We start from the raw sequence: 27,131 nt of genomic DNA, 5'->3' as shown, positions 1-27,131 counted from the left end.
CTTCCCAGTGATATTACGTAACGTATCACGTATCTCTGCGCACATTTGCTCCTCATTGGCTTCTGCAAATATGCAGAAAAATAGAGAATGCTGTTTTTTTGTGTGACCAACATGTGCAGGAAAAATCGTCGCGTGTGAAGAAACCCCGAGAAACCAGCGCGCGCAAGGTGACTGCGTACGGCGGACGGATATTCGGGCTGCACAAATCTGCCGGCGTGACGCTTTACGGCCACCGCTGCATTTCCGGTAGTAGACCTAGGAGGCCGCAGCTCCGCCTCTTCCTCGTTTTCTGCCGCGGCCTACTCGTTCAACTGCCGGCCTCTGACATGGGAGTCCCGGCGTTCTTTCGATGGCTCAGCCGCAAGTACCCGTCCATCATCGTGCACTGCGTGGAGGAGAAGGTGAGGCCGGCGGGGTGTGAGGAGGGGCCTGGCGGGAGGTGGAGAGCCCTGGAGCCGCCTCTACGTACATGTATCAGGGCGGGAGCGGCGGTGCCCGGCCGCCGCTTATCTCCTGCTGCCCATGCGGCTCTCCATCCCCGGTGTACACAGGATACACGAGGGAGCTGGGCGGCTTCAGAACGCCATATTACCAAGTATGCCCGCAAATGTGCCCCTTTTTTTGCACAGTGGGCGAAGCTACTTTTTGCGTGTGCGCATTTGCGCAGGCACCACTGATGCCCGTGGAATCTCTCTGTCCACCCGGGTTTAAATGACTATTAAGTCAAATGAAGTGCCGGACTGCGCTTAACCGTGCGTATATATCTGCGTAGTCCACTAGGTACTGTTTTTGTTTTTTTTTGGCATCCGTGAGAACCGCGCACGCAAAAAAACCAACAAACTAGTAATTTCAGTGGTTCTATTTATTGGGCGTGGGATCTGTCCGCATACAAAATGGCATTAACGTGATGTTCTGGCGAAGCCCTTAATGAGTAAGGCAGACACACGAGATTTGCGCAGCGTATTTGTGCATGAACGAGGTTTGAAGAGCATCCCAGCGTTTTGTGCGTATTACTGTAATTTTTGCGCCAGGCCCAGTTTACCCGTGATGCCCCCTTTCTATGGAGCTGGTTGGTTATTTAAGGCTGAGGACCCCGCTGTCCTCTCTTCCTGCCTTTGGCGCGGTGTTTTACTCCTCCCCTTATGTATTTGCGCATCCCCCATAGACTTCTATGGCATTTTTGCTGTGCGAAACGCAGGAAAATAGAGCAGAAACTATTTATTGTTTGCATGCGCAAAATGCCCTTACGCGAACGAACCCAATTAAATGAGTGCAATTATGCGAAGCCCATTCCGCCAAAATGTGGTCGTATATAAGTAAACGCTCCTGTGAAATCGGCAAGTCCAAAAATCGCTGGTTTCATATGAAACGAGTCCAAAATCACAAAATTTGGCCTTTGCTTGACCCGGCTTCTGTCTGTGGGTCGTCGACTGAGTCCAGGGGAGGTGGGGGGTGACAGGTATTCTGGTGAAAAGCAGGGCCTGATCCTCTGTGCGCCTTTTCTCGCACCCCACTGATTTGATGGCCGAGTCTGGTCCGTTAAAAACTGTCAGCGAGCTTTATTTCCACAGCCCGTTGATCCGTGTGACGAGCCCGGTGGACTCTGATGGGTCCGTGTGCCGTCGGCTGCGCACACAGACTGAGTCATACACCCATGGGAGCCCTTAAAGGGGTTTTCTATAGAAATGCCTTGTCATCACCGGCCAGGAGACGCGTGGCCCCGGCAGGCTTACGGCATCGGTGATGTCCTCCCCGGGCCTTCTATTGGCTGCAGCAGTTATGTCTATAAACAACCCATGTGACTGCTATTTTCGTGTTTAGCGCACCTCCTCAATGATGAGGCTATACCCTGCTGTCGACCGCTGGGAGCTTTGGCGAAAACTAAAGTAAAACTGCGGCGCTGCTGTGTTAGAGCGGCCTAACGGGAGAAAATCGCGCCTGTGTTTTTGCCCTGAGTTGCCATCCTGTAAAAATGTTATCCAGAATAAAACTTGCAGGGTCACCGGCCGGCTCACCCCAACGGGTCGGGTCCAGCTGGGAGCCCGTCCGGTGACACTGTGTAGGATGGCGTATTGGGGAGAAATCCTCAAACCACTGGTGGAATAGCTGTGGTTACTCTATGGGCTCTTGCTGGCATGGCAGTAAGACTTGCTGCAGGTCCCCTGCTGTAGACGTGGCCTCCGGGTACAGTCACTGACCATTGGTTCGCAGCGCCACTTCCACAATGTATATGCTGGATATTCTGCGCCAAGGGGTACCGTTCTTGTAGTGGATTTTGTAACAGAAGGGCTGTGAGAATCCAGTGCAGAACCTGACTGCTCCGTCAACCACCCCCCCCCCCCCCCCCAATGATTGGAGCACTGCAGGTTATGGCCGACCTATAAGCTATTACATCACAGCAGAGCAGCGTCGGCAGATTGTCACTGTTTCCTACAAAATAATACGACCAAGATGAAAACTGATAACTGCTGTTCAGAGGCTGATTTCAACTTATTTTCCAAGTATGGGGACGTGTCCGTAGGCAGCGGAGTTGTCTCGATCAGCTAAACCTACAGCTAATAATAAAGGCGTTGTACTGTATGTATGGGGCCCACCGTGGTGCCGGGCGCGCGGTGTTCCGTATGTATGGGGCCCACCGTGGTGCCGGGCGTGCGGTGTTCCGTATGTATGGGGCCCACCGTGGTGCCGGGCGCGCGGTGTGCCGTATGTATGGGGCCCACCGTGGTGCCGGGCGCGCGGTGTGCCGTATGTATGGGGCCCACCGTGGTGCCGGGCGCGCGGTGTGCCGTATGTATGGGGCCCACCGTGGTGCCGGGCGCGCGGTGTGCCGTATGTATGGGGCCTGGATGTGTGACTGTGTGATGTGTGACTGGATGTCAGAATTGATGGTGGTATTTAAAAGGTCAGCAGCTGTGATTACGGATGTCGTCTATGAAAGGCAACAAACACCTGCATTGTATACAAACCCCATAGCCTTTGACCTAAATGTGCCGTCTGGAGCGTTAAAGGGATATTCTGGGACTTGACCTACCCTGTTTCCCTAAGAATAAGTCCTACCCCAAAAATAAGCCCTAGCATGATTTTACAGGATGCTCGCACTATAAGCCCTACTCCCAAATTAAGCTCTAGTTAGTCAATAAAAAGTCAATGTAAATAGTGTGTGTGTGTGTGTGTAAAAAAAAAAAAGTTCAATCCTTGGGAGCAAAAATAATATAAGACCTCGTCTTATTTTTTTGGGGAACAAGGTATCCTAAGGATATGTCATAAATGGTTTATGGGCAGTGCCGCTTGGGATGCCCACTGATGGTCTTGCCCGCTATTAGTGCAGCGGGCTGGACGTAGTCACCAGTAATGCGAGCCTGAAGTGTAATAGATGGCTTCGCTCTCATTGATTTCAATGGGAGTAGGGCCTCCTGTTACAATTCCAGCCGTCTTATGCTTCCGGCCTCCACCACTGCCTACTCCGTCTGGCCTGCTGCACTGACATTTGGCTGGACCATCAGCTGATTGGCGGGGATCCCAAGCGGCGGATCAACTGAGGATAGGCCTTTAGTAGTAAATACCCAGAATACCCTTTAAAGACCCTATGATTTCAAAATGTATTGATTTGATGCAGTGTGCTCTTGATTATTGTGTTTCTCTTTAGTCCTCATATGACGTTCCTGCTGCATTGTCTTACAGGAATAATCTTCATTCACCGGATCTCTAATGATGCTTTACTCTCCCTGTAGATGGTTGGGGCTGCTGTCTTGTATGTTGTGGGTGTTTGGTGGTGGGTGTTTGGTGGTTTTCTGCATCACTTGTTACATTTGTCATTGATATAGGGGTTGCTGGGGCTGAAGACACATTGTATGGCAGTCACTGCAGCACATTCCTGCATGTGTTCTTTCATCTTGTGAGCAGACTGCAGTTTGATACATAGTTGATACATTTTCCCCACTTGGTAACAAAGCAGTTGCCCCGTATTTGTAACAGTCTTAGCCCTATGTACAGGCAAATGTGTTAAGTGATGTGCCCCCCTTATGAGTATGTGTGTGTGTGTGTGTAATATATATATATAAAGGTAGTGTAATTTCTCTTTCAAAATGAAACTTGTGAAAAATAACTTTGTTTTCAACCTCTTTTGCTTTATTTTTCTGGAAAAAGAACAACACTCCTCAACTAATGACTTAAATTGTATCTACATTCTAAGATGACTCTGGTCTGTATGTGAGGAATAGCTAGTTCTGACCGATTTCTGATTTGTATCTTGCATTTTTCACCAGTTTTTTTTTAATGCTGCACCTCTGAGGCCTTTTTCACATGGGGGACAGAGATAATGCCGTGTGCAGCTGTGTTCCCGCAATTTCTGTGTGCTATCGCTGCATTATCATGATTTTGTTGTGCTACAGAGTTGTCTCTTTTGTCAGGATTTTCGAGGGGGCTGAAAATATAAGCCCTAGCTGCATTTAAGAAAAAAAATACATTACCTAACAGGTGCTGTCTGCTCCGCAGGACTTCTCCTTCCGAAGATCTGCTGTACTTGTTTGCAGTCTTCAGCTGATACTTCCTGGTCAGGGAGTTCATAAATCCCGCCTCCAGGAAGCACTGTCTCTGATTGGCAGAGCCACAGCGCTTAAAGGGGTTGTCCCACGCCGAAACGTTTTTTTTTTTTAATTCAATAGGCCCCCCGTTCGGCGCGAGACAAACCCAATGCATGTGTTAAAAAAAACAACCCTTTAGTACTTACCCGAATCCCCGCGCTGCGGCGACTTCTTCCTTAGCTTAGCAGGATGGCCGCCGGGATCTACACCCACGATGCACCGCGGGTCTTCTCCCATGGTGCACCGTGGGCTCTGTGCGGTCCATTGCCGATTCCAGCCTCCTGATTGGCTGGAATCGGCACACGTGATGGGGCGGAGCTACGCAATGACGCGTAGAAGGGGCGGAGCCAGAACTCCGCTCGTGCCGAGACCCAAGAGAAGGGAGAAGACCCTTCTGCGCAAGCGCGTCTAATCGGGAGATTAGACGGAGCCATGGAGACGAGGACGCTAGCAACGGAACAGGTAAGTGAATAATTTCTGTATGGCTCATATTTAATGCACGATGTATATTACAAAGTGCATTAATATGGCCATACAGAAGTGCTTACCCCCACTTGCTTTCTCGGGTCAACCCCTTTAAGAACCAATCAGAGCCAGTGCTTCCTGGAGACCGGATTTATGAACCCCCTAACCAGGAAGCAGCGTCTGAAGACTGCGAACTAGTGCGGCGGAGCTTAGGAAGGAGAAGTCCTGCGGAGCAGACAGCATCGGTTAGGTAATGCATCGCTAATGTAAAGGAACCTATTTGAAAGCATGGGCTTCATACACATGCGATTTGTAGCACTGTCGCATCACAAGAAAATTGCGCGACTTTGTCGCCCGTGTAAAAAAAAAAAAAAAAAAAGCGGCCCGATCAGTTTTCTCTGGTAGCAAGTCTGTGTGAATAACTCCCCTCTGCTCTCTATGGACTCCTCATCATTCGCTTTCTGTTATCCATTTGATCGCAGTTCAGCTGCCTGAACACAAACGGGTCAGATTCCACATGCGGGAGCCTGCAGCGGAATCAGACCGCCCCGCTGCAGGCGTCCGCGCTTATTCGTCACTTTTCTTTATTATCTGTACTGCCAATGGTGCGGACGGCTCGCCATCAGACATGCGCAGTACAGATTTTTTTTCCCGTGCCGTCGCCAGGCGAAGATGCGGTATCCGTGACCTGTCACAATATCAATAGCGGAAGGGCTGCGGGCCAGATGGCTTCCATTAACTTCAAATACAATGAAAAATAGAGCATGGTGGGTTCCCCTCCCCCCTTTTTTCCCCCGCTAGTGTAAATTGTAATTAGTTTCCGCGAGTGTGCAAGAAGGGTTTTTTGATCACGTGCTATAAACGGTATTTGCTACGGAACCGCGGTGTAGAAACCTGCTGCAGATTCTGCAATGTACATCCTTTTGTATGCAGGTGGCCATACTAAAGGGGAATTTCGCTTGTCACCTAGATGATGGTCTTGGCTGTTCTCCATTAACCCCTTAGTAACCAGGCCTATTAGCGCCTTAATGACCAGGCCAAATTTTGGAAATCTGACATGTTACTTTAACATAGAATAACGCTGCAAAGATTTTACATATCCACGTAACTCTGAGATGTTTTCTTCGCCACATGTACTTCATTTAGATGGTATAAATAGTCCAATAGAATTTGTATATTTTTTATTAACGCCTAAAGTTGGTAAAAAAAAAAAAAAAGTTTTCAGATATTCCGCTGCAATATGTCAAATATGTAAAAAGATACTGTACAAATTTTTGATGAAATATATATGTCCATCTGTTTACTTTATTCTGGAAGCACATTTGAAAAACTTTAGGGCAGTGATTCCCGAACTTTTCAGCAATAGAGCCGTTTTTGAAGCAAGTTTCTCATGGAGCTCTAAAACAGGACAGAGGGTGTGGTCAAGGGAGGAGTTAGGGTTTTGGCTTAACCCGACATGATTTTTACCTCGTTATAAAAAGTTCAGGGCCGTTTAAAAGAACAACGCTGGAGCACTGGATGGGCAATTGATATACATTATATTTATAATTTACCAGGTTATGATAGATTATTATTTTCTCTTGTGAAAGTTTTTATAGTAAATGCCAAATTTAATTTTAGGGTAATTTATTAATATTTAGTATAAAGTTTGGTCACAAAGAACATTGAATTCAATTACCCAATCCTTTTGTTGCTCTGAAGATAAGCCGTTGGCTGCAGCTTACCTCCCTAAACAAAAACATCTGACTGAGCTGAACAATTATGTATGTGGGTGCTGGAGGAAACGCCTGACGGATTAAAAGTTATGTCCAGACAGCTGTTGGAGGTGTATGGGCAGCTCTATGTCTGTGAAGAACGTTCTGGCAGAATGCCCCAATCAGAGGCAGAGGCAAAATAGTCCACATTTCACACTGAAATCTGCTGCAAATTCCGCACCAAAACCTGAAATTTGAATGCAGCTCTTGATGCGGAATTGCAGGCTGATTTAAGCCATTTCAACTCCACATCGAGACCTGCAGACAGACCTGTCAATTTTAGTACGGGATGTAGAATAATTTCACGCGTGTGAAAGCACCCTTAGGCTGCCTTTACACTGGCATGAAAATCGTGCTAGATTTATGCGTTGCGAGACGCACAAATATTACACCTATTCTTTTGAATGGGGTCCTACACATTAGCAAGGTTTTCCTGCATGGCACTGCGATGCGGGAAACAAATTGCAGCATGTTCCATCACAGCCGCATTGCTTTCAGTGGGCCGATGACAGCAGTGCCGGCCTCATTGGAAGCAATGGGAGAACTCTGCAATCCTTTGCCGCGACTGTGACAGGCGCTCTAGAAGTTCCCTTCATCCCGAAGTGACGCAAAGCTGTTTACACATGAAAACGCCTCGCATCCACAGGGCTTTCACATGGTGGCTGTGACCCGTGATACTGCACTTGCCAGTGTGAAGGAGCCCTTAGAGAACTGCAGAAAGCGGGAAGCTGGTGCAAATCAATGAAGAATAGTTCCTAATAAACTTTGTTTGCTTTAAAGCCATTTTATGAGGATTACCCCCTTCAGTGGCAGGCTTATTACCATGTCATGCCTCACAGGACAGGTTTTTTTGTGTCCCGCATGTTTCAGCACTGCACTGTCAACTAATAAAGCAATTAGACAGGTCTCCCGCAGCCAGGGCACACAGTCAGTGTGCCACTGTACTACTTTGGCAGTTTGTATTATGGCAGAGAAATCTCCGGGCTTGCTGCGCTGAGTATGCAGTAAAAACCCTGGAAGTCTTCAGATGACAGCTCATTGCTCTGCACATTTCAGCACTAGAGCTGTCCACGGAAATCTTCCGGGGTTTAACTGCATGGTCAGTGCAGCAAGCGTGTACGGCGTGTAAAAACGTTAAACCGCGAAAAATGTATATGCGACCAAAATACGCGCTGACACATATATGTTGGGAAAAAAGATAGTTCTGGAACTATCTTTTGGCCAATATATGCTGGCGGGTCCCATAGACTTCTATGGGAGCAGAGGGGAAACAGAGGGGGAGGCATTTTTGCAGCGGCCAACACTGCGAAAAGCTTACAGGTGCCTCTATGCAGGCATTAGAAGTCAATTCAGAGGATTTAAGTCGAACAAGGGTTTTCCGGGGTGCGACATATTTTTTTTTTCTCTAAAAACCACGCTCCCTATCGTGTGCATGGGTGAGAAAACGCTAATTACCCTGGCGGAAAAAAGCTCTTTCACTCGATTTCATGGCGCCAGCGAGAATCTGTAAAAACGCCTACGCCTGTGTGAAAGAGCCCTAAGTGTGATTGTTCTCAGTTAGAGAAACCAAGTCATCTTGTTGATATGATACCTTTTTAATGGCTAACAAAAATACATGAGGTTGTAGCGAGCTTTCGGATCTTCTATGGACATTTCGTCAGACATGAAATAGCAGCCTAAAGCGTGCGTGCGCAGTGTAACACTAGTTCTGGCCATTATGACTTGTATCCTGCAGTTTTCCCCTCTGCAGACTCCATGTCTAGTTCTCAGCTTTTCCTATTTCTGGTGGGTGTTGACTAGCTGCTGTAATGTCTCTAATGAGCTGTATACAAAAAGTAGGGAAGATCCCGCTCCCCTAACTCTCAGATGCAGAGAAGCAGCAGCCCTGAAGACATTATATTGAAGCCCTGAGTGGTGTAGATAGGACTCCCGTTTTGAATGTGCAAAGAAAAGGGAAAAAAGTAGGAAGCTCGGCGCACCTAAACACATGGACGTTCATGACCAAGAGGATGTAGAGTAGACTTAAATGGACAACACGTTTGGCATGGCATTAACTCCTTGGTCTGGCTACCATTAATCTTATGCTGAAACATGTTGCACATTAACCCTTTCCAAACCAATTTACTGCACGTTCCCCCAGCTCTTATTTTGGGTGGGAAAGAGAATTGTGGATTCCATGGAATTACTCAACAAACACACCAATGAACTGTCATGATTATATTAGCTTCTTTGTTCTAAACGCATCCATGTATGTATACCTGTAATATTGAGGGTGTGAGATTGGTTGACATGACTGAGACTCTTTTAAGGTGATGTCCAAGATTTATGTAACTTTTCTTAAAATCTGGGGTTTGAAAATTAAGGATGGTGTATTAGCAGATTACCCTACAGATCTGCCCGGTACCCATAGCTAAACTAAGATTATTGTAGTATCACCTGATAAAGGGGAGTTTCATGAATGGTTTTTGAGCTAAAGTGAGATCAATGAAGAAAGAAGAATAAGTCCCTTCTCTTATACTTCTTTTAATACAACTTTGCCTCCTATACTTTGTGCAGAATTGTTACAGGAGATGTCTATGCTCATTTAACCTTAGTTTTTTCCCCCCCTAGCCTAAAGAATGTAATAATGTCAAGATCCCAGTGGATACCAGCAAGCCAAACCCAAATGAGGTGGAGTTTGATAACTTGTATCTGGATATGAATGGCATCATCCATCCATGTACTCACCCCGAGGACAAGTAAATATCATTCTTTATTTCTTGCTGTTTGTGACATGAAGGATTGGATTGTAATATCTATTTCTCTTGTCTGATCGCAGACCAGCACCTAAAAATGAAGATGAAATGATGGTTGCCATTTTCGAATACATTGATAGATTGTTTAATATTGTGAGGCCAAGGAGGTTGCTGTACATGGCTATAGACGGCGTGGTAAGTGTCTGCATTCTTGTATATTCAACTTTGTACAGTTTGAGTAGAGGGATCTTTAGAAGAAGTAATGAGAGCATCATGTGGATGCTTAAGGGGTTATCCAGCCTTTTAATTGATGGCCTAGTCTCAGGGCAGGTCATCAATATCTTATTGTTGGGGGTCCACCACTTTGGAGCACCACCGATCAACTGATTGAAGGAGCTACAGCCCCTACAGTGTTTCTATCCTGTCAGGGCTCAGAAATCCGCATTTCTAGTGGCCATTCTGAGTACTGCACGCCTGTCCCATTGAGGTGAATAAGACACGCCTACAGTACTCATCAGCTGCTATAAAAAAAAAAAATTGTGTATGTAGTCAGACCATTAACTGTGATGTCACTGTATTAAAAAAGGTGTCCCCCACAGTGATGAGCGCATTGGGACACGGGGTGCCTTGTCTCGGGCTCAGTATAGAGGTCTCAGCAGTGAGGCCCCCAATGATCAGCAAGTTATCCTGTAATCCTGATCCAAACACTTTAGTAAGTAATCTTGAAACCCTTTGACTGTTTTACACCCTCTTCGATTTACTAGGCACCTCGAGCGAAGATGAATCAGCAGCGTTCTAGGCGTTTTAGGGCTTCCAAAGAGGGTGTGGAATTGACAGAAGAGAAAAACCGTATCCGTGAAGAAGTGCTCTCCAAAGGTAAGCCGATACTAAACTTTTATGTGTCTCCTACTGCAGCTTGTTGCAACCTACAACTAATCACATTTCCTCTCCCAGTGAAGCTTAGAGGCATTTTTCTGCTATAAGGCATATTAGTCTTATATTCGCACATACTGCTGATTTTTTTATTTTTTTTAATGGAAAGTTTGTTGAAATTCTGGTCATTTAAATACTATAATGCTGTAGCCATTGAGCAAAGACGAGCGCAGCTGATGGCCAGTTGTATTGCTATCCTATACCGTATTTTTGTTTTTTCCAGGTGGCTACCTTCCCCCTGAGGAGATAAAGGAGAGGTTCGACAGTAACTGTATTACTCCTGTAAGTACCGCAGAACATTGCAGTATTTGTGGTGTCCATGCATGCTAATAACAGACCCCCATTTTTGTTTTTTCCACATAGGGCACAGAGTTTATGGACAACTTGGCAAAGTGTCTTCGTTACTACATTGCAGATCGGTTAAATAATGACCCTGGCTGGAAAAACCTTACAGTAAGGGGTTCTCTTCCTTTTTAAAGCCTTCTCTTGCTTAAAACCTGACTGTGTCAGCAGGTATTTCTTGATCCTGACAGTCGTAGGTGCCAGTGTTTTGCCCAAAAATCTTCTTTTTGAATAACACAAAAACTGGTGCCAATTGTTACTAGCACTAAAACTTCTCCTGAGCCTTCGCTCTTCCTCACTGTACAACTATAGTGAAGAGTTTTGGTGGCCACGCCGGGTCTATTGTGACAACTGAAACATCTAAGTGCTAACTTATTGTGAGGGTCCTATGGATAAGCACTAAATGTCCTTTAAAAGGACAACCTGTCTTATGTGTAGTACTAGTTCCTAACCTGTTTACTATGGGGGAGCCATTGAAATGTTCTTCCTCCACAAACTACCCAACTACAACTGTTAGTGTGAATTCCTACATGCCAGATTTCTTGCACAGGAACGCCATCTTTTCTCCTTAGGGGAGATCACCTAGAAGGTGAGGAGTGACTTAAAAGGCCATTCATGCTCCTCTGGGTAATATGCAAATAAGGGAGATTTGTTGCAGACATTTGTGACTAAAGGCCCATTTAGACACAACAATTAGTGCTCAAAAGCTATCTTTTGAGCGATAATTGTTGTCGAACTGCACTGACGTCGTGCAGTTTTTGTTAACCAGTCACTAATCATTCTTTCAGCATGTTGAAAAAGAACGATGAGCCTTATCAGGAATTCACATCGAGATACAGCTGACACTATTGTTTCAGCTGTATCCTGCTCCCTGAACACAGACTGGGTATGGAAGAACACAGTGGTTCAGCCCTGTTCTCCATACACCGCACGGAGCACTCTGCTGTCTAACAGACAGGCGCTCTGAGCAGAGAACAGCTGGATGCAAAAGACAAGCGGCCCTGCTTGTCTTCTGTATACCCCGCTCTGAGCGCAAAGTGATCGCTCAACTTTTGAGCGATCACCTTGTGCTGTAAAGGCACACAACGATTATCGCTCAAGACCTCTTTTGAGCGACAATTGTCTAAACCAGGCTTTAGTCTGTTCCATTTATCTGAATGAGGTGGTTTAAGCTGCAAGCACATAGATTTGTGTGAACCGAATTCCGATGGTACAGTTGCAGAAATTTGCGCAACAGATCTGCTGTGTGTGAATTCACCCTTATGGGACCTGTTACGGTTTACTGGGTGACCTCTAACCTGGTGCCACAGAGTTCAAGTTTGGAGACAGACTGAGCAGGAGATTGATGAATTAGACGTTTAGAACATCCATCACTTCTGTAAAAGTGTAAGCCGTTATCTGCGGCCGCTATACGTATGCGTTGCTGTTTGTAGCCTGCATTCACACTGCTTTTTGTACAGCATTATATAGGTGTGTTTTTTTTTTTGTTTTTTTTTTTTGTTTCAGTCCTATCAATAAGAAGTCATCCCTTCTCAAGTCTTTTTAGGATTCATATTTAACATTTAAAATTGCCTTAAACCCAATTCTTGTGGGGTTCTTATGCACTGATTGACATGGATTGCACATCTAGCAGCCCATTGAGATTAATGGGAATCGTGCCATGGATTTGAAAGCCACATCACAAAAGCAAAACAATTGGCCGGTCACTTCGCAACACAGATTTATTCCACAGCATAGGGTTAACGATGCATACAGATTCACAGCAGAAATCCATGCCCCAAATCTGTTGCTGGTTTTGCCTGTGTGAACGAGGCCTTGGAGTTTTTGGCTGCTACAGTTTCTTATGTCTTATCTTTGCAGGTGATTTTATCAGATGCGAGTGCACCCGGAGAAGGTGAACATAAAATTATGGATTACATCAGGCGGCAGAGAGGTATATTGTGCTGAATTGTTGAATGTCTTATCGCTGTGGCGCCTTCCAAGCTCACCAACTGTCTTGTCTCTTCTTTTCTGAACAGGTCAGCCCCATCATGACCCGAACACTCATCATTGCTTATGTGGTGCTGACGGTAAGCACTAGATTGTGCCTTTCCGTATAATGTGGAGATTAGAGTAATTCCATTGTGCGGTTTATGCTTGTTTTTATTAATTTATGCGTTCCATGCAGTTTATAGGTCAGTTTTTCTGATATGTCGATGAAGCTTGTTCTAAATCTCTCCGCAAAACATTACTGTTCTAGAATAAATGGTGGCGGGTTTAGCTAATTAACAGTAAATAGATTACGGTTTGCCTTAAAATGCTTCGGGGAGGTGTTTATTAGGAGGGTAAATTGTAACATTCTGTTTAAACTTCTAATTAAAGTGATGGTGGGGTTAGTCATTACATTAATCTGATGCGGAGAGTCTGTTAGGGGTGACACAACTTTTGTAATTGATTTGTGTATATGAAGAGCCGTGTTACACTTATGAGAAGTTCATTAGACCTGTTAAGTTTCCTATCCAATTTACACCCCTGTAACTGCTTGTTTTTAGACTGGAGCTGGTTCCTAAACGTGCTGATTTTGTAGTTGGATCCATAGCAAATACTTAGTCACATGTTCATTTGAACTCTGGAGTTTCAGCTGCATGGTGACTAATCTATCAATAAGAGCGCCTTCACAGCAATGCAAGCATGTTGTGTGTGAATTTTTCTTTCTTTACCTGCATTGGCATGTATTTTGCGGTTTTTTTTTTGCGTGTGCAAAAAGTATGCACCGTTGCTCCCCATTTCAATAGCTAATTAGTCTGAGTTCCAGATATGTTTTCCTGCACAATTTACACAACGTATTGTGCTCATTTGCTCATCTCCATTGACTTCTATGGGGACCGTTGGTGCACAAATGAGCAGGAAAGGCGCGTGCCTGTGTCTTTTTTGTTTGTTTTTTGCTTTGTTTTTTGTGCTGTGCGTAACCAAAATGCACCTGGGTTCATGAGAACAAACAAATTTAAATCAATGGGTTCATTTTCGTTTGTATTGCATGCGCAAATACTTCCATGTGAATCCAGCATCAGCCTCTCTACACGTTATATCTTTAAAACAAATATCTTATTAATTTTCACAGTGGAAATAAAGTACATTATAGACAAGCATAGAGATTCCGATACATACAGATGTGCATATCTGTCCACAGTATTGATAAACATTGGATGAATATTTCCATTATAACTATATTCTTGAAGGTGGGTCTATCATGTACCCAGTTGTGGCAAGACATGAAAAATGTCTTGTTAGGGTTTTCATATTTATTCAGATACTACATGTTCTATCTTAAAGTTTGCGTCCACCTCCTAGATCTGTGTGGATTTTTCATGCATAAAGATTTCCACAGCCTCTTAAGGGCAGCTTTACACTATTGTACGCGCAAAAAAGCAGAGTAGCGCAATGTATCTGCGCTGTGATCAAGTTAGTTTTTAGCATAATGCTGAACTTTTTCCGCTGGCTTTTTTTTTTTTTAATAGCGCGAAAATCAAAGAAAAAAATTTGAATTTTGATGTTAAACTCATCCCCTCACACAAAAACCCAGGTTCATGTTTTGCAATGAAAAAAAGGAGGCTCCGTAGGGAAACGTGGGAGATAAAAATCATCGCAGAAAGATAAGGCATGCGGCTATTTTTCATTTATTTTTTTCTTGCAACATTGCATGAGCGAGAACATTGCAAATGTGAAGGACACCATTGAAAATCTGGTTTTATAATTCTGTGTTTTTACTCACTCACATTGCGCGAAAATTGCCCAATTTTATCGCCCATGTGAAACCACCCCAAGTCTGTTAGATTTCCATAAGTAGGGTCTCTGCTTGGGGCCCTGGTCATATACGTTACCCATAGACTAAAAATGTGTTCTACACCGCACGGTATGTAATTTTACTATTCCGTGTAGTGAAGAAGGAAAAAAAAAATTAAACCACCTCAACAGAGGTTAAATCTGTCTGCCAAAGGAATGGTGGTCTAGGGTTCTGTTCACCTTATTATACAGAAGGGGCTTTTTCAGCACATACCGTAGATGTAGACTTAAGCACTTTTCGCCAGGTACCTTTTAAGAACCGAGGGGTGAAGATGTTTCCTAGAAGAGTTGTTGCACTTCAGTTACTATATAAGCTGATGTGCGACTAAAGTCTATGTTGTCTCCGTGTTCAGGACCTGGTATGATGCACCCTATGGACCTATATGGCATACATGGTTGTGCTCTTCATACTTTCCCGTGAGACTTCATCGTTAGGGGTTGGTCTGATATGAGATTTAAATGAAGCCTATTTCTATGCATAAAAAGATGCTAATTCACTCTGGTATAAAGTGTCTTATGTATCATTTTTGCTTTTAGCCGACCTCATCATGCTTGGACTCGCTACTCATGAACCCAACTTTACCATCATCAGAGAAGAGTTTAAGCCTAACAAACCAAAACCATGTGCATTATGTAGTCAGTTTGGGCATGAGCTGAAAGAGTGCCAAGGAGTAGCCCGTGAGAAAAAAGGAGCAGTAAGTTGTCAATCAACCATTTGTGCTCTTTAGGTGGTTTAAGAAAAAAAATTCAAAAACTTCAGCACTGATTTTATTTTTCTTTTAACCATGCTTGCTTTTTTCCTTTTTGCTAGCATGATGAATTTGCTGATAGTCCCCCAGGCTGTGAACAGGAGTTTATCTTTATTCGTCTCAGCGTCTTACGTGAGGTTTGTGCCTTAATCTTTCTCCTGTGTTTACAATTATTTCCAGTTTTCACTGTACCGCATTGTCCTTGTTGAGTCAGACCACCACTGAGTATGTATTACAAAGGAACCTGTAATCTGTCTTACAGTATCTGGAAAAAGAGCTGACCATGGCAAGCCTTCCCTTCCCATTCGACTTTGAAAGAAGTGTTGATGACTGGGTCTTTATGTGCTTTTTTGTTGGCAATGATTTCTTGCCACATTTGCCGTCCCTTGAAATCAGGTGAATTGTGTTTTTATCTATTCGCATGGATTGGGCGACTGCGTCCACCTACATTGCATTCAACATTTTAAGTTAACTGGTATAAATTCTCCTTTTTTTTTTCCCTTAGGGAGGGAGCAATTGACCGACTTGTAAAAATTTATAAGGATGTTGTGCATAAGACCGGGGTGAGTGGTTTTTGAGTTTCATTCTGTTTTTACTATTTATTTATTTTTGGTCATATCCCTTTTTAACGTTTTGGAGATTTTACTTTTAGTATTTCCATGTAGATTAAGAATTATCTCCAAGATTGTTCAATACCTGGAATACTTCCAGTATTGTTGCTTGTATATTTAGCATGGTGTACAGATGTGGTGTTTTCTTTAGATTGACTCTTGGGCCCCTTTTATAGGACGGCATGTTTGGTGCAGACGCCCGACACATTGTGACAGCGATGATCGGTCCTGTGCTTTTACCTGAGAATATGCATCGCTGAGTTAATGGAGGTGGTCAGGGACCACTATGGGCTGCTCATCTCCATTTACAGTTAACGGGCAGTTCATGGATGAATGACTACCTGTTTACACTGGCTGATCTTGTATCAGTAATTGTTTGTAAACATCGTTTTGTGTACTCTGTTCTTGCGTTTTCTGAAACAACTTGCACCCGCTTGGCGTGTAGCGTGCGTGCCTCTCAAGCTGGCTACATACCCACTCTACAACTCTTGTGTAAATCACAGTATGGGACGGGTTTAAAAGTGGCTTTTTAAAGTAATTTACAATGTTTCTATCCTAAAACTATGTTGGCTACCATGTGTCACATGTAATTGTAAACTTTCTGTACAGGGTTATCTCACAGAGAGTGGGTTTGTGAACTTGGAAAGAGTGCAGATGATCATGCTGGCTGTCGGGGAAGTCGAAGATAACATTTTCAAAAAACGAAAAGAGGATGATGTATGCGTAATTTAAATGTTTTTGGGGGGTGGGGGGTTGTTCTGCTTTTTATTTACATTTACTGGTCATTCTAGGAAAGTTTCAAGAGGAGGCAGAAAGAGAAGAAGAAGCGAATGAAGGTGAGCTGTGCATTTTAACTTTGCATCGTATGATTGCTGGAATTACAGTATGTTAATGACCTTGTCCATCATCGGAGGCTTATATTGGACCACCCTATGCTCATAGTCCGAGAGAAGGCATTAGATGTTTGCTTTCTGCATCCACGTTGTTATGGCAACATGACATTAATAGGGGCTGTATTTGTTACAGAATAGAGATGTGTGATCATCTGCCGCTTGATCCCTGTAAGCTGTTAAACTATGTGAAGGCAGGTTAGACACACAACATATTAGTGTAAGTGTAAAAAAAAAAAAAACACACAAAAAATAACCCTGTATATAAAACAACCGTTTGTCACGGTACATGTGCTAGCAAGATACGGTTGTGCAAAATATAAACCCAGAAGTGGCTCCGTAAACGCTTGCAATTTTCCTTTTGAGGCGCTAAACACCTATGTGCCAATACATCACTTAAAGGGTTGTTGTCTCTGTATAGTAAGTACATTGCTACAACGTGCTACAAATGTCCAGTTAGTGGGAGTCCAGCCACTGTGACCTGCACTGATCACTAAAAAAGGTCCGTTCGGTACCTTTGTGGGGTTGATGTTGAGGGATCCCAGAGGTGAGACCGTGTTTATTATAGCACTGTGGGAGATTAGGAAAAAGATTTCCCTTCTTTCCATTTTGCAACGTCTTCTTTTTCCCCCTCCCGGGTTCTTAAGTCTTTCTGCCTTTTGGTGATATGGGTCTTGCGCAGATTCTGAACACAGCAGCGGTGCATCCCTATGCAGAATTGCATACGGTGTGGCTTTTAATTTTTGACATGTACATATGTTTCTGTCTAAAATTAGCTTTATCACTTCTGGTGGGGAATGTGGTCCAATATATGCTGTTTATTTCCTATGGTTGTATGCATGAGGTGTGTGTTTTTTGTTTGTTTTTTTTAAATAGGTTGACATTTCAAAAGTAACAAAAAATGTGTTTTGTTTTAGTTTGATATTCTGAAACTCTTGTCAAAATAGAATTTATTCAATAATCTGCATAGAATTCATGTTGCCTATATGTTCACATTTCAGTTTTCTATTTAAATCTATAATTTGTGCTAGATTGCTATAAAGATTTTACAAAAGAAAAAGGCCAAACACAACTGGCTACTGTCTCAAGGAGTTTCCTTCACACAAGTGTATGCAATTTTGCGCCATGAAGGGCATAGTTTTCTCTGTGTGTGTGTACGTGTACATATTTGGTGCGTAGTCACTTCATTTTCCATGCATGGGGGGGAAAAAAAAACTCAATTAAAAAAAACTTTTTTATTGGCCAAATGCTTTAAAATGTAGTGAATACGCACATAACGCTGCATTTTTTTTTTTTAACACTCCCGTAGGCTAAAATAAGCAGGTCTGAAAGCGCCAACTTTAATTCAATGAGTCCATATTCAGTCCATAAAATAAAAACCCTGAATATGGAGAGAAGATATGCTCATGTGAACAGGCCCCAATTGTGGGTCCTGGCCCAGACCCCCACTAGAAAAGTTTGTTCTATCTGTGTTCCATAAATAAAGTTAATAGCTGAATTTTTATTTTGTTTTTTAGAGAGAGCACAATCCAGCTTTTACGCCCACTGGGCAGTTTGCTCCTCAGGCGCTTGGTCGGAGAGATATGTCCACCTCCAACACCATCGTCAACCCTAGACAGACTGCCTATGAAATGCGAATGCAGACTTCTGTAAGTATAGGCTCACTTACACTTGTTTTCTGGAACAGTGAATGGAATTGTTCTTAAGATCGCCCCCAGCTTCACAACTTTTTTTTTTTTAAGAAATTGCACTAAATTTTTCAAGGCTATGTTCACATGTATTAAAAATTCTGCTTATTTATTTAGTTTTTTTCTTTTGTCTGCCTGCACTTGCAGGCAAAAAATCTCATGCACATGCAGTGGAGATCAACCTGCAGTGCAAATTTTTAAACTAGCAGTATGTCATTTTCTGTTATGAAGGACAGTTTTAGGGATTTTTCCCTATAGTGTTCAATGGGAAAGTCAAAATTAATAAACCCCAATTAAGGGGGTGAAATCCTTGTGTTACATGTGTAATTTGATGCAATCCTGCACCAAAATCTACTGCATGTGAATGTAGTGCCAAAACATGTATTATGGTGTGTTCGCCGATTTACTATGGATTTTGGTGCACATCTGTAGCAGCAAATCAGTGATATGTAAACACATCCGTATACAGATGACAGGTAAAAACTGGTCACACAAATGATGGGGTGGTATCTCAGAGTAGCATGTGATGCAGAAGTGTGATAACTGGCTAAATGTAGATCTTGTGATGCAATGGTATATAGATTTGTCTAGTTATAACACTTGTGTATTTATCATATGCTCCTCCTTCCGCAGATACCTCCCCATCATTTGGGTGACTCCTTTTTACTTGTAATCTGAATACTGTGAATTAAGGTTTTTCTAAATTATATTTATTTTGGGCACCATTTTTGTAGGTAGTTATTGTTTGAGTGCTATTTTAAATAAGTTAGGCCGAATGCCCACGGGCGGACATCAACTGCGATCTTTTTTTATTTATTTACTTTTTTAATTCCACACCCCCCGCCCTTCCCCGCTCATGCGGAGAATCGCAGCATGTTCTATTCATCGTGGAAAATCGCACGGACGGCTTCCATTGCAGTCAGTGAAAGCCGTCCTTCCCTGTGAGCACAGCAGAAGTATTGCAGGAAATTGCGTCACTGCCCAGCGCTGGCGCGTCATGCACTGCGCATGTGCGGTGAAAAGAGACTCTCACAGCGGATCTGGAGAGGGGAGTATGGGGTCTCTGGGGCGCACTGGGTCTGATTTTCGCAGGTGAATTTCAGGCCGGCTGTGAGCAGGAGGCCTTATGGTGATATACATACATACCAATATTAGTATGGTATATTTTCTGTTTACCAAATTTGGTTTTGTTATATTTGTAAACATAACCGTAAAAAGGTTTGTCATAATGGGAAATGTTAAGTTCTACATGGAAGATAACATTTATTTAAACAGAGGTGCGCCTTTTTCCAACCATTTTATCTATTGCTGCAGTGCACTAAATGAAGAATCCTTGCAAATCGTCTCAGTGAAAAACCTCATAATGTCATCAGCTGCTATACAGATATTTTTGTCTCTATGGGAACAGACTACAAGTCTTCTGTAGTCTGATCTTGCTGTCATTACGGTCTTCTGTACTTTACACTGGGAAAGCTAAAAAGGAGTATGTTAGTGTTAGGCCTCATGCCCATGGCCGGGTCGGATTTCGATTGTGGGATTTTGCAGCAGAATCAGACTCTGTGCCCCGGCATTGATTCCCGTGTACCTGTCACTTTCTCTTCTCTCTGCTCTGGGGATGTGCCGGCTGCCGCACATGCGCAGTGGAAAGAATGACGAGCCGGCGATGACGCAGATCTGCGGCGACTCGCCGCGGAAAGGCCTGCTTCCATTAACTGCATTGCTCGCAGTAGAATAAGACATGCTGTGATTTTCCTCCGCGAGCGGAAAATAGCAGTTGATTTCTGCCCACGGGCATGGAAAAGCTTTTTCCATAGCATATTCTATGGGCAGTATTTGCTGTGGGATCAGGAGGCGAACACTCACTCCGGATTCCGCAGTGCCAATACGGCCGTGGGCATTCAGCCCTAAGTAGAGATTGCGTGCAAGGGAGTATAGCTGCAGAAAGTGTTTTTCCTACTCTGGTATTATGGAGACATAGCTTTGTATAGGAGCTGTAGACACAAAAAAAAAATTCTTTGTGCAAAGTTGCTTCATTTTTTTAATTTTTGAAGTGTTTGGGGGGAAAAAATAGATTGTGAATGTATGCCATAGCCTTTAAGGGGGTATTCATAAAGTTAGGATAAACCATCCCATAAAGTCAGGTCTCAATCATACTGGCTTAAGCATATTTCTGTTTTGGGAATATGCAACATATTCACTGACCAATATTACCTATTCCCTTCGTAATTCGCGCTGCCTTGCGATTCCTATGTCTGTGCATAGAAGCACGGTGTATGTATGCACGCAATAAAAAACACGTGCATTCCATGAGAAACTGATGCATCATGCATTATTGGGCAGTTCTATTCACTTCAATGGCTTATTTCGGTGTGTAATACGCACGAAAATAGCCCTGCTGTGTATTTTCTCACTCAACTTAAAATCATGTGTAAAATGCGCACCTGTGAATAACCCCGTTTGAAATCAATAGGTTTTATTTACTGCGTACTACAAGGTCTGTTTACACACTTGTGAATTAGGCCTTAGGATATGCCATCACTTATGTCTGAGGATCCACTCTCTGGGTCCTCCACCTATCCTGAGAATGAAGAGGCCTAGTACTGATGCAGCGCTGCGGCCCCCTCACTGTTTTTTCTCCTGCACAGCGGAAATTCTGGCCCCCTAATTGTACAGGGAACTGCAGCCGTCCCATTTGCTCAGGGAAATGAGTACGGACTCTGTGCCTTGTCCCCTTCTTAACTGACCCCAAGAAAGGTGCCAGCAGTCGGCCCCCTGACTTTAAAGGGATTACATACCTTAGCGGTATTTTAAGAGATGGGAATGCCCCTTTAAGAAAAGAGGGGATTTGGATCTACATGACGCATAATAATACTTTCCATCAGTGATCTGAAGGGTGAAGCGGGTTATTTCACAAGTGCTAATAGAAGATGAGCTCCTGTAATATCATAGCATATACATTTCAGCTAATGTGACCATCGGACCCTGCGCCCCTTTTACATAGGTTTCACTTCTGCATCTTCTCTTCCTTTTAGAATTCAGGGAACAGCCAGACTGCTGCGGGAACAAAGAGAAAAGTGGAGGACAGTGACAGCGAGCCCGAGCCAGAAGATAATATCAGGTGAAGCTTTTTTTTTTTTTTGTATGTATCACTTTGTTAGCAAATTGCTGAATTTGAGTCGAGTCTAATGAATGCCATTTAGCTTATGGCAGCAGTGCCTTTGGATAATTTTCTATGATCTTTTTATCCTGCAGTAATTAATATGGAGAGTAACAATATTCAGTAAATTCCAGAGAGATGAGTAAGCTAAAGCTGTTAAATCCAAGTATCTAGATTAGTATGCATGCTGGCTTTCTTTTTTCATGCCACTTTTTCCTTTGAGACCGGGTTCTGCATTGGCTAGACTTTGAATGATTTTGATTTGATTATGTGATCTGAATACCAGTGTTATTCCTGATGAATATTAACCCTTACATTTTAGTTGCTGTAAGTGTGTCACATTAGCGGATTTCAATAGGGGCATCTGTTTAGCATTCCAATTGTGCCGCTTTGATCCGTAGGCTGCAAAATTGTACTTCTAAAATATAATTGTGCAGGTGTCCCATTAACACCTAACACGTGGCTTCTATGGACATTTTGGATATAGTCGGCTGATTATTTTTTTTCCTTTTTGATGGGAATGAAAGGTAAAGTAAATGTGTGGATACATTAGCACTCTTTCTTTCAGCTGGCACATTGAGCTTGTGTTTTAAGACGATACATTGTGCAGGGAAAGAATACCATTATTTTTGTTTTGGGTCTTAACGTGCTGTTTTATGGTGTGGGGAGAGTGCTTGAGATAGTGATTGCCTCCATTGCCTAGACGTATAGTGGATTGCCTCCATTGCCTAGACGTATAGTGGATTGCCTCCATTGCCTAGACGTATAGTGGATTGCCTCCATTGCCTAGACGTATAGTGGATTTGCCTCCATTGCCTAGGCACATAGTGGATTTGCCTCCATTGCCTAGGCACATAGTGGATTTGCCTCCATTGCCTAGGCACATAGTGGATTTGCCTCCATTGCCTAGGCACATAGTGGATTTGCCTCCATTGCCTAGGCACATAGTGGATTTGCCTCCATTGCCTAGGCACATAGTGGATTTGCTTCCATTGCCTAGGCACATAGTGGAGGTGCCTCCATTGCCTAGGCACATAGTGGAGGTGCCTCCATTGCCTAGGCACATAGTGGATGGTGCCTCCATTGCCTAGGCACATAGTGGATGGTGCCTCCATTGCCTAGGCACATAGTGGATGGTGCCTCCATTGCCTAGGCACATAGTGGATGGTGCCTCCATTGCCTAGGCACATAGTGGATGGTGCCTCCATTGCCTAGGCACATAGTGGATGGTGCCTCCATTGCCTAGGCACATAGTGGATGGTGCCTCCATTGCCTAGGCACATAGTGGATGGTGCCTCCATTGCCTAGGCACATAGTGGATGGTGCCTCCATTGCCTAGGCACATAGTGGATGGTGCCTCCATTGCCTAGGCACATAGTGGATGGTGCCTCCATTGCCTAGGCACATAGTGGATGGTGCCTCCATTGCCTAGGCACGGTCTAGGAAATCATTTTGTAGGCAGACTAAATTGTGGCCATACAGTATAAACCTGTATAGAATTCTAAAATCCAAAACTGTAAGTAATGGTCTGTTTCTTGCATAAAATTGTCTTTTTTTATGTTCAGATTGTATTTTGTTTTGCTCTTTATTTCCTGTACGTGACGGAGGGCAGCTATCTTGCCTAAACTACATTTAAAGCAAGGATTTGAAAAACATAGCTGTTTTCTTCCCAACACAGCGCCACCCTTGTCCATAGGGTTGAGTGTGGTATTCTGTGGTACTGCAGCTCGGCTCCATTGACGTGAAAGAATTGCACGTACAACCCCATGGACAAAGGTGGCGTTGTATTTGGAGGAGAGACGACATATTTTTCTTACCTTGGACAAACCCATTCAACAGCAGCTCATAGGCCGTAGACACAATGGACTGGAGCTGACCTATTTGACTGTGGTGAATGCTCTCTGACATGTGCAAAGGTCATTGTGGACATTGGTCACAGCTCACTTTTTCTTCCTTTGTCTATTGGTGAATCCTGTGTGATCTATATATGGGTTTTACCTCTCATTGTAATCCCGCCTTTGATGAGATGACTGAAGAAAAGTTTTCTCTTAAGAACCATGAAGGGGCAGATTATCAGGTTTAGTGGTCTGTGAAAACTGCAGCATTTCATGATTTTTTTTTTCTTTTAATGTCACAATCTGGATAAAAAAAACCCACAAACAAGTTTTTGTTAAACAGACCTTACTTATACAACGGGTCACTTTCTGATGATGCATTCCCTTTTAAGAGTTTTCATTGATTGGAAGTAAAATTAAAGCCATTCCAGTAACATGCTTCTATGACTGTTCAATCTTCCTTGACTCTGTTTAACATTTTAAATGGTGATTAAGTTCATGCAAGAATCTGTTATGTTCACCCTCCACCATTTTAATCCTGGTGCTTGTGAAGCAATTGGGTGGGGGTTGACTAAGCCTGGCATTTGCAACGCTAGACTTGGTAGGATTTTTTTTCCCCCCCCCCTGGCGAATTGTGCACTGAATACATGCATTCAATGCCATCCGGCAACTTTGTGTGCCTTTTCAGAAATGTACGCAAGATGTGGCCTGGTGTATATTTCTGATATAGAACTTGTCGGGTTCTGGTGTAAATTATGGGGTCAGTCAGGGGTGGCCATACCCCCTTTTAAAAAGCCCCGTCCACTCTTTAAAAAGGATAGGGCTGGCGCAGAAAGGGAGAGGTGCAAATTTCTGCGCAAAGATTTATTTATTTATTTTTTTAAACCAAAGACCTTACATAAAACCTTTTTGTAAATGTGGGTTGATGACTTGTACAGAGTTTGTCCCCCCTTCCTTTTCCCAAAGACCCACCATCGGGGAAATGTTGGATTTTCTACACACTGTTTTTCTGGCAGCGGCTTGCCTCCCTATTAGAGGGAAAAAATTTGTGGCCGGGGTAAGGGGAAGAAATTGTAATTTGGATGGCTACTTTATTTATCAAGGACCTTGGCGCTTTAAAATGAAATAGTAGTAAATCCAAGAGCTGGGGAGACATGAAGGAATTGGATTATTGTCGACCCTCGCATTGCTGCAAGATATTTACTGTATTCCCACGAAAATAGGACCGTGTCTTGTGTTAATTTTGCCCCAAAAGAGGCACTAGGTCTTATTTTCAGGTATGTCTTATTATACTTAGCAGGCTCACTCCAGGTCCATCCTACTGCTCACCAGAGCTCCGGCGTGGTTCCTGCAGTCCTCGGCCACCCACAGGTCACTTCCTGGTTATGGGATTCATAAATCCCGCCTCCAGGAAGCAATGGCTGTGATTGGTTGAGCAACGTTCGATGAACCAATGCGATGGCTGTGATTGGTTCATCGAGTCCTGCATTGATTGGCTGTGATTGGGTCTTCGAGTACTGCTCAGACTTTGCTTCCTGGAGGCGGGATTTATGAATCCTGTAACCAGGAAGTAATCTTGTATGGGCGGCCAAGGACTGAGGGAATCGTGACAGAGCCCTGGAGAACGGGTGGGACCTGGACAGAGACTGCTAGTTAATCTTTTTTTGAAATTTTTTTGTTTTGTCTTGTAATGTAGCTAGGGCTTATTTTTGGGGTATTACTCATATTGCAAGCCTCCTTGAACAATCGGGGTAGGGCTTATTTTCAGGGATACACGGTACAACCCTACAAATGAAGGGCTTTGGAGACTAACCAAGTTAGCTACGCTTGCTTTTTAAAGAGAACCTGCCATTTGGCAGATCAATGTGTAGGTAAAGACAGATTGATTTTTTTTTTTTTTAAACAAAAAAAAGGATCTTGGTCCATTTCAGAGTCCTGTTAAGATAATGCAGTTGCTTGAAGAACGATGCAAACATGTCAGTTTTACACAAAAAATTCTGATACATTTTTATATCCTTAGTACCTCTGACAATTATCCCCACATTCCATAGACAGGGGAATGACCTCTGTAGCACCCCATATGGCCTGCTTACACATAACGATATTCGCTCAGACAAACCATGCAGACGGCTGGGTTGGATCCTGCTGTGAGAATTCCTGCTTACTTTCTCTGGAGTCTCCTCCGCTCTATGTGCCAGCTGCCACCCAGCCGGCACATGCGCAGAGCCGGTGCATCAGAAGTGAAGTTTCTGTGAAGCGCTGAACGAGATGTGAGCAATTATCTGTCTTCTAAAACATTCTGCACGAACAAGTTACAGGTGACATCGCTGGTTCAAACAATCGGCTCATGTAAAAGGGGCATTACTGTGCAGCATCACAATGTGTACAGTGGACCTCTGAAGTTGTGTGCATTTGTAATTTTTTTTTTTGACAGTCTAAAATGTGGAGACATTGAATAATAATCTGTCCTACTCTTCTTCCATCACATAATTGACAAATACAGTAATTTGCAGGCTCTACAAAAATTTGTGCCAATGGAATACTATGATTACTCAAAACGTTTGCCACAATCGGGCAATGCTCTAAATGCTTAAGGGAAAGATAAAAATGTATTTTGCTGACTGTAAGACTATTTATCTGCACCTTATCATCCAGAGGCGCGGGGAGGGGGGGTCTGGTAGATCCAGAGAGCCTTGACCGTTGCCTTGATGATAGAGAGCACTACCCAATCATCAAGAGAACTCTGCAGCCATACATACCGTGGCTGCACCGTCCTCCTTCTCCCTGCCCGATCAGTGCAGGGCAGGAGTAGTCCCCTCTAGTAGATGATAGAGATCACTAGTGCAGGTCCTCCTCTGTACACACAGGGACAGACAGTAGCAGCAGGACCGCAGATGTCATAACCATGTGACCAGGAAGCAACTACCGGGGGTCATGTGTTACTACACTTCTATGTGGGGATTTAGTGGCAAAAAAAAAACCAGTGCTTAACATGCCAGCTGCACGTGTGGGCAGCAGTCTATGTGTATAATGTGAACTTATGTGCTTGCGCCATTGTTACGTTCAATAGGCGCTGGCTGTTCACGGTCAACCCTTTTCTATACTAGAACACCAAAGTTAATGAAGGTAACCCCTTCACTTTCTTACACCCCAAGAAATGTTTAAATTAGTATTTTTAAATATTTTTTTCTGTTGTCTAAAGCTGGGGTGCGTCCTATAGTCAAGTGGGCTCTTGCAGTCTAAAAATTACGGTATAACTTTGAGCCATGCATACTTAAAACATTTTTTTTTTCAAGCGGAGGTGGTAAAAATTCCATTTCCTTGTATACTTTAGTCCTAAAAAGTTGTAAAACTTTCAAATTAAAATCAATTTTCAGTAAAAGTGGACTATTCTCATCCTTTCCCCGAGCCATTGAAATCTAACAGATTATAGGCGCTATTAGGATCCTCCCACATTATGGCTTCACAGCCTTCAGGTGCTGCAAATAGTATTTTCTGAGAACCTATTCACATAGAACGTCCAATACCACAATATTTACCCTGGTAGATTTATTTATTCTGTAAGAT

At 43.5% G+C, this 27,131-nt stretch overlaps 1 protein-coding gene across 1 annotated transcript in view; it reads left to right on the top strand.

The window, feature by feature from the left end:
* The first annotated feature begins 249 nt into the window (after positions 1-249).
* Positions 250-27,131, top strand: part of XRN2 (5'-3' exoribonuclease 2) — a 48,953-nt gene continuing 22,071 nt past the window's right edge. Inside the window, exons 1-16 of the mRNA XM_066595754.1 lie at positions 250-401; positions 9,413-9,540; positions 9,621-9,732; positions 10,302-10,413; positions 10,694-10,752; positions 10,834-10,923; positions 12,673-12,745; positions 12,831-12,881; positions 15,172-15,329; positions 15,446-15,520; positions 15,646-15,779; positions 15,889-15,946; positions 16,604-16,711; positions 16,786-16,830; positions 18,402-18,533; positions 21,605-21,690. Of these exons, the coding sequence (XP_066451851.1) occupies positions 327-401; positions 9,413-9,540; positions 9,621-9,732; positions 10,302-10,413; positions 10,694-10,752; positions 10,834-10,923; positions 12,673-12,745; positions 12,831-12,881; positions 15,172-15,329; positions 15,446-15,520; positions 15,646-15,779; positions 15,889-15,946; positions 16,604-16,711; positions 16,786-16,830; positions 18,402-18,533; positions 21,605-21,690 (1,496 nt within the window). The 5' untranslated portion in view covers positions 250-326. The remainder of the gene's footprint in view (positions 402-9,412; positions 9,541-9,620; positions 9,733-10,301; positions 10,414-10,693; positions 10,753-10,833; positions 10,924-12,672; positions 12,746-12,830; positions 12,882-15,171; positions 15,330-15,445; positions 15,521-15,645; positions 15,780-15,888; positions 15,947-16,603; positions 16,712-16,785; positions 16,831-18,401; positions 18,534-21,604; positions 21,691-27,131) is intronic.

Source organism: Eleutherodactylus coqui, chromosome 3 (genome assembly GCF_035609145.1).
Source record: "Eleutherodactylus coqui strain aEleCoq1 chromosome 3, aEleCoq1.hap1, whole genome shotgun sequence".
Classification (NCBI taxonomy): domain Eukaryota; kingdom Metazoa; phylum Chordata; class Amphibia; order Anura; family Eleutherodactylidae; genus Eleutherodactylus; species Eleutherodactylus coqui.
This window is presented reverse-complemented; position numbering and strand designations above follow the sequence as displayed.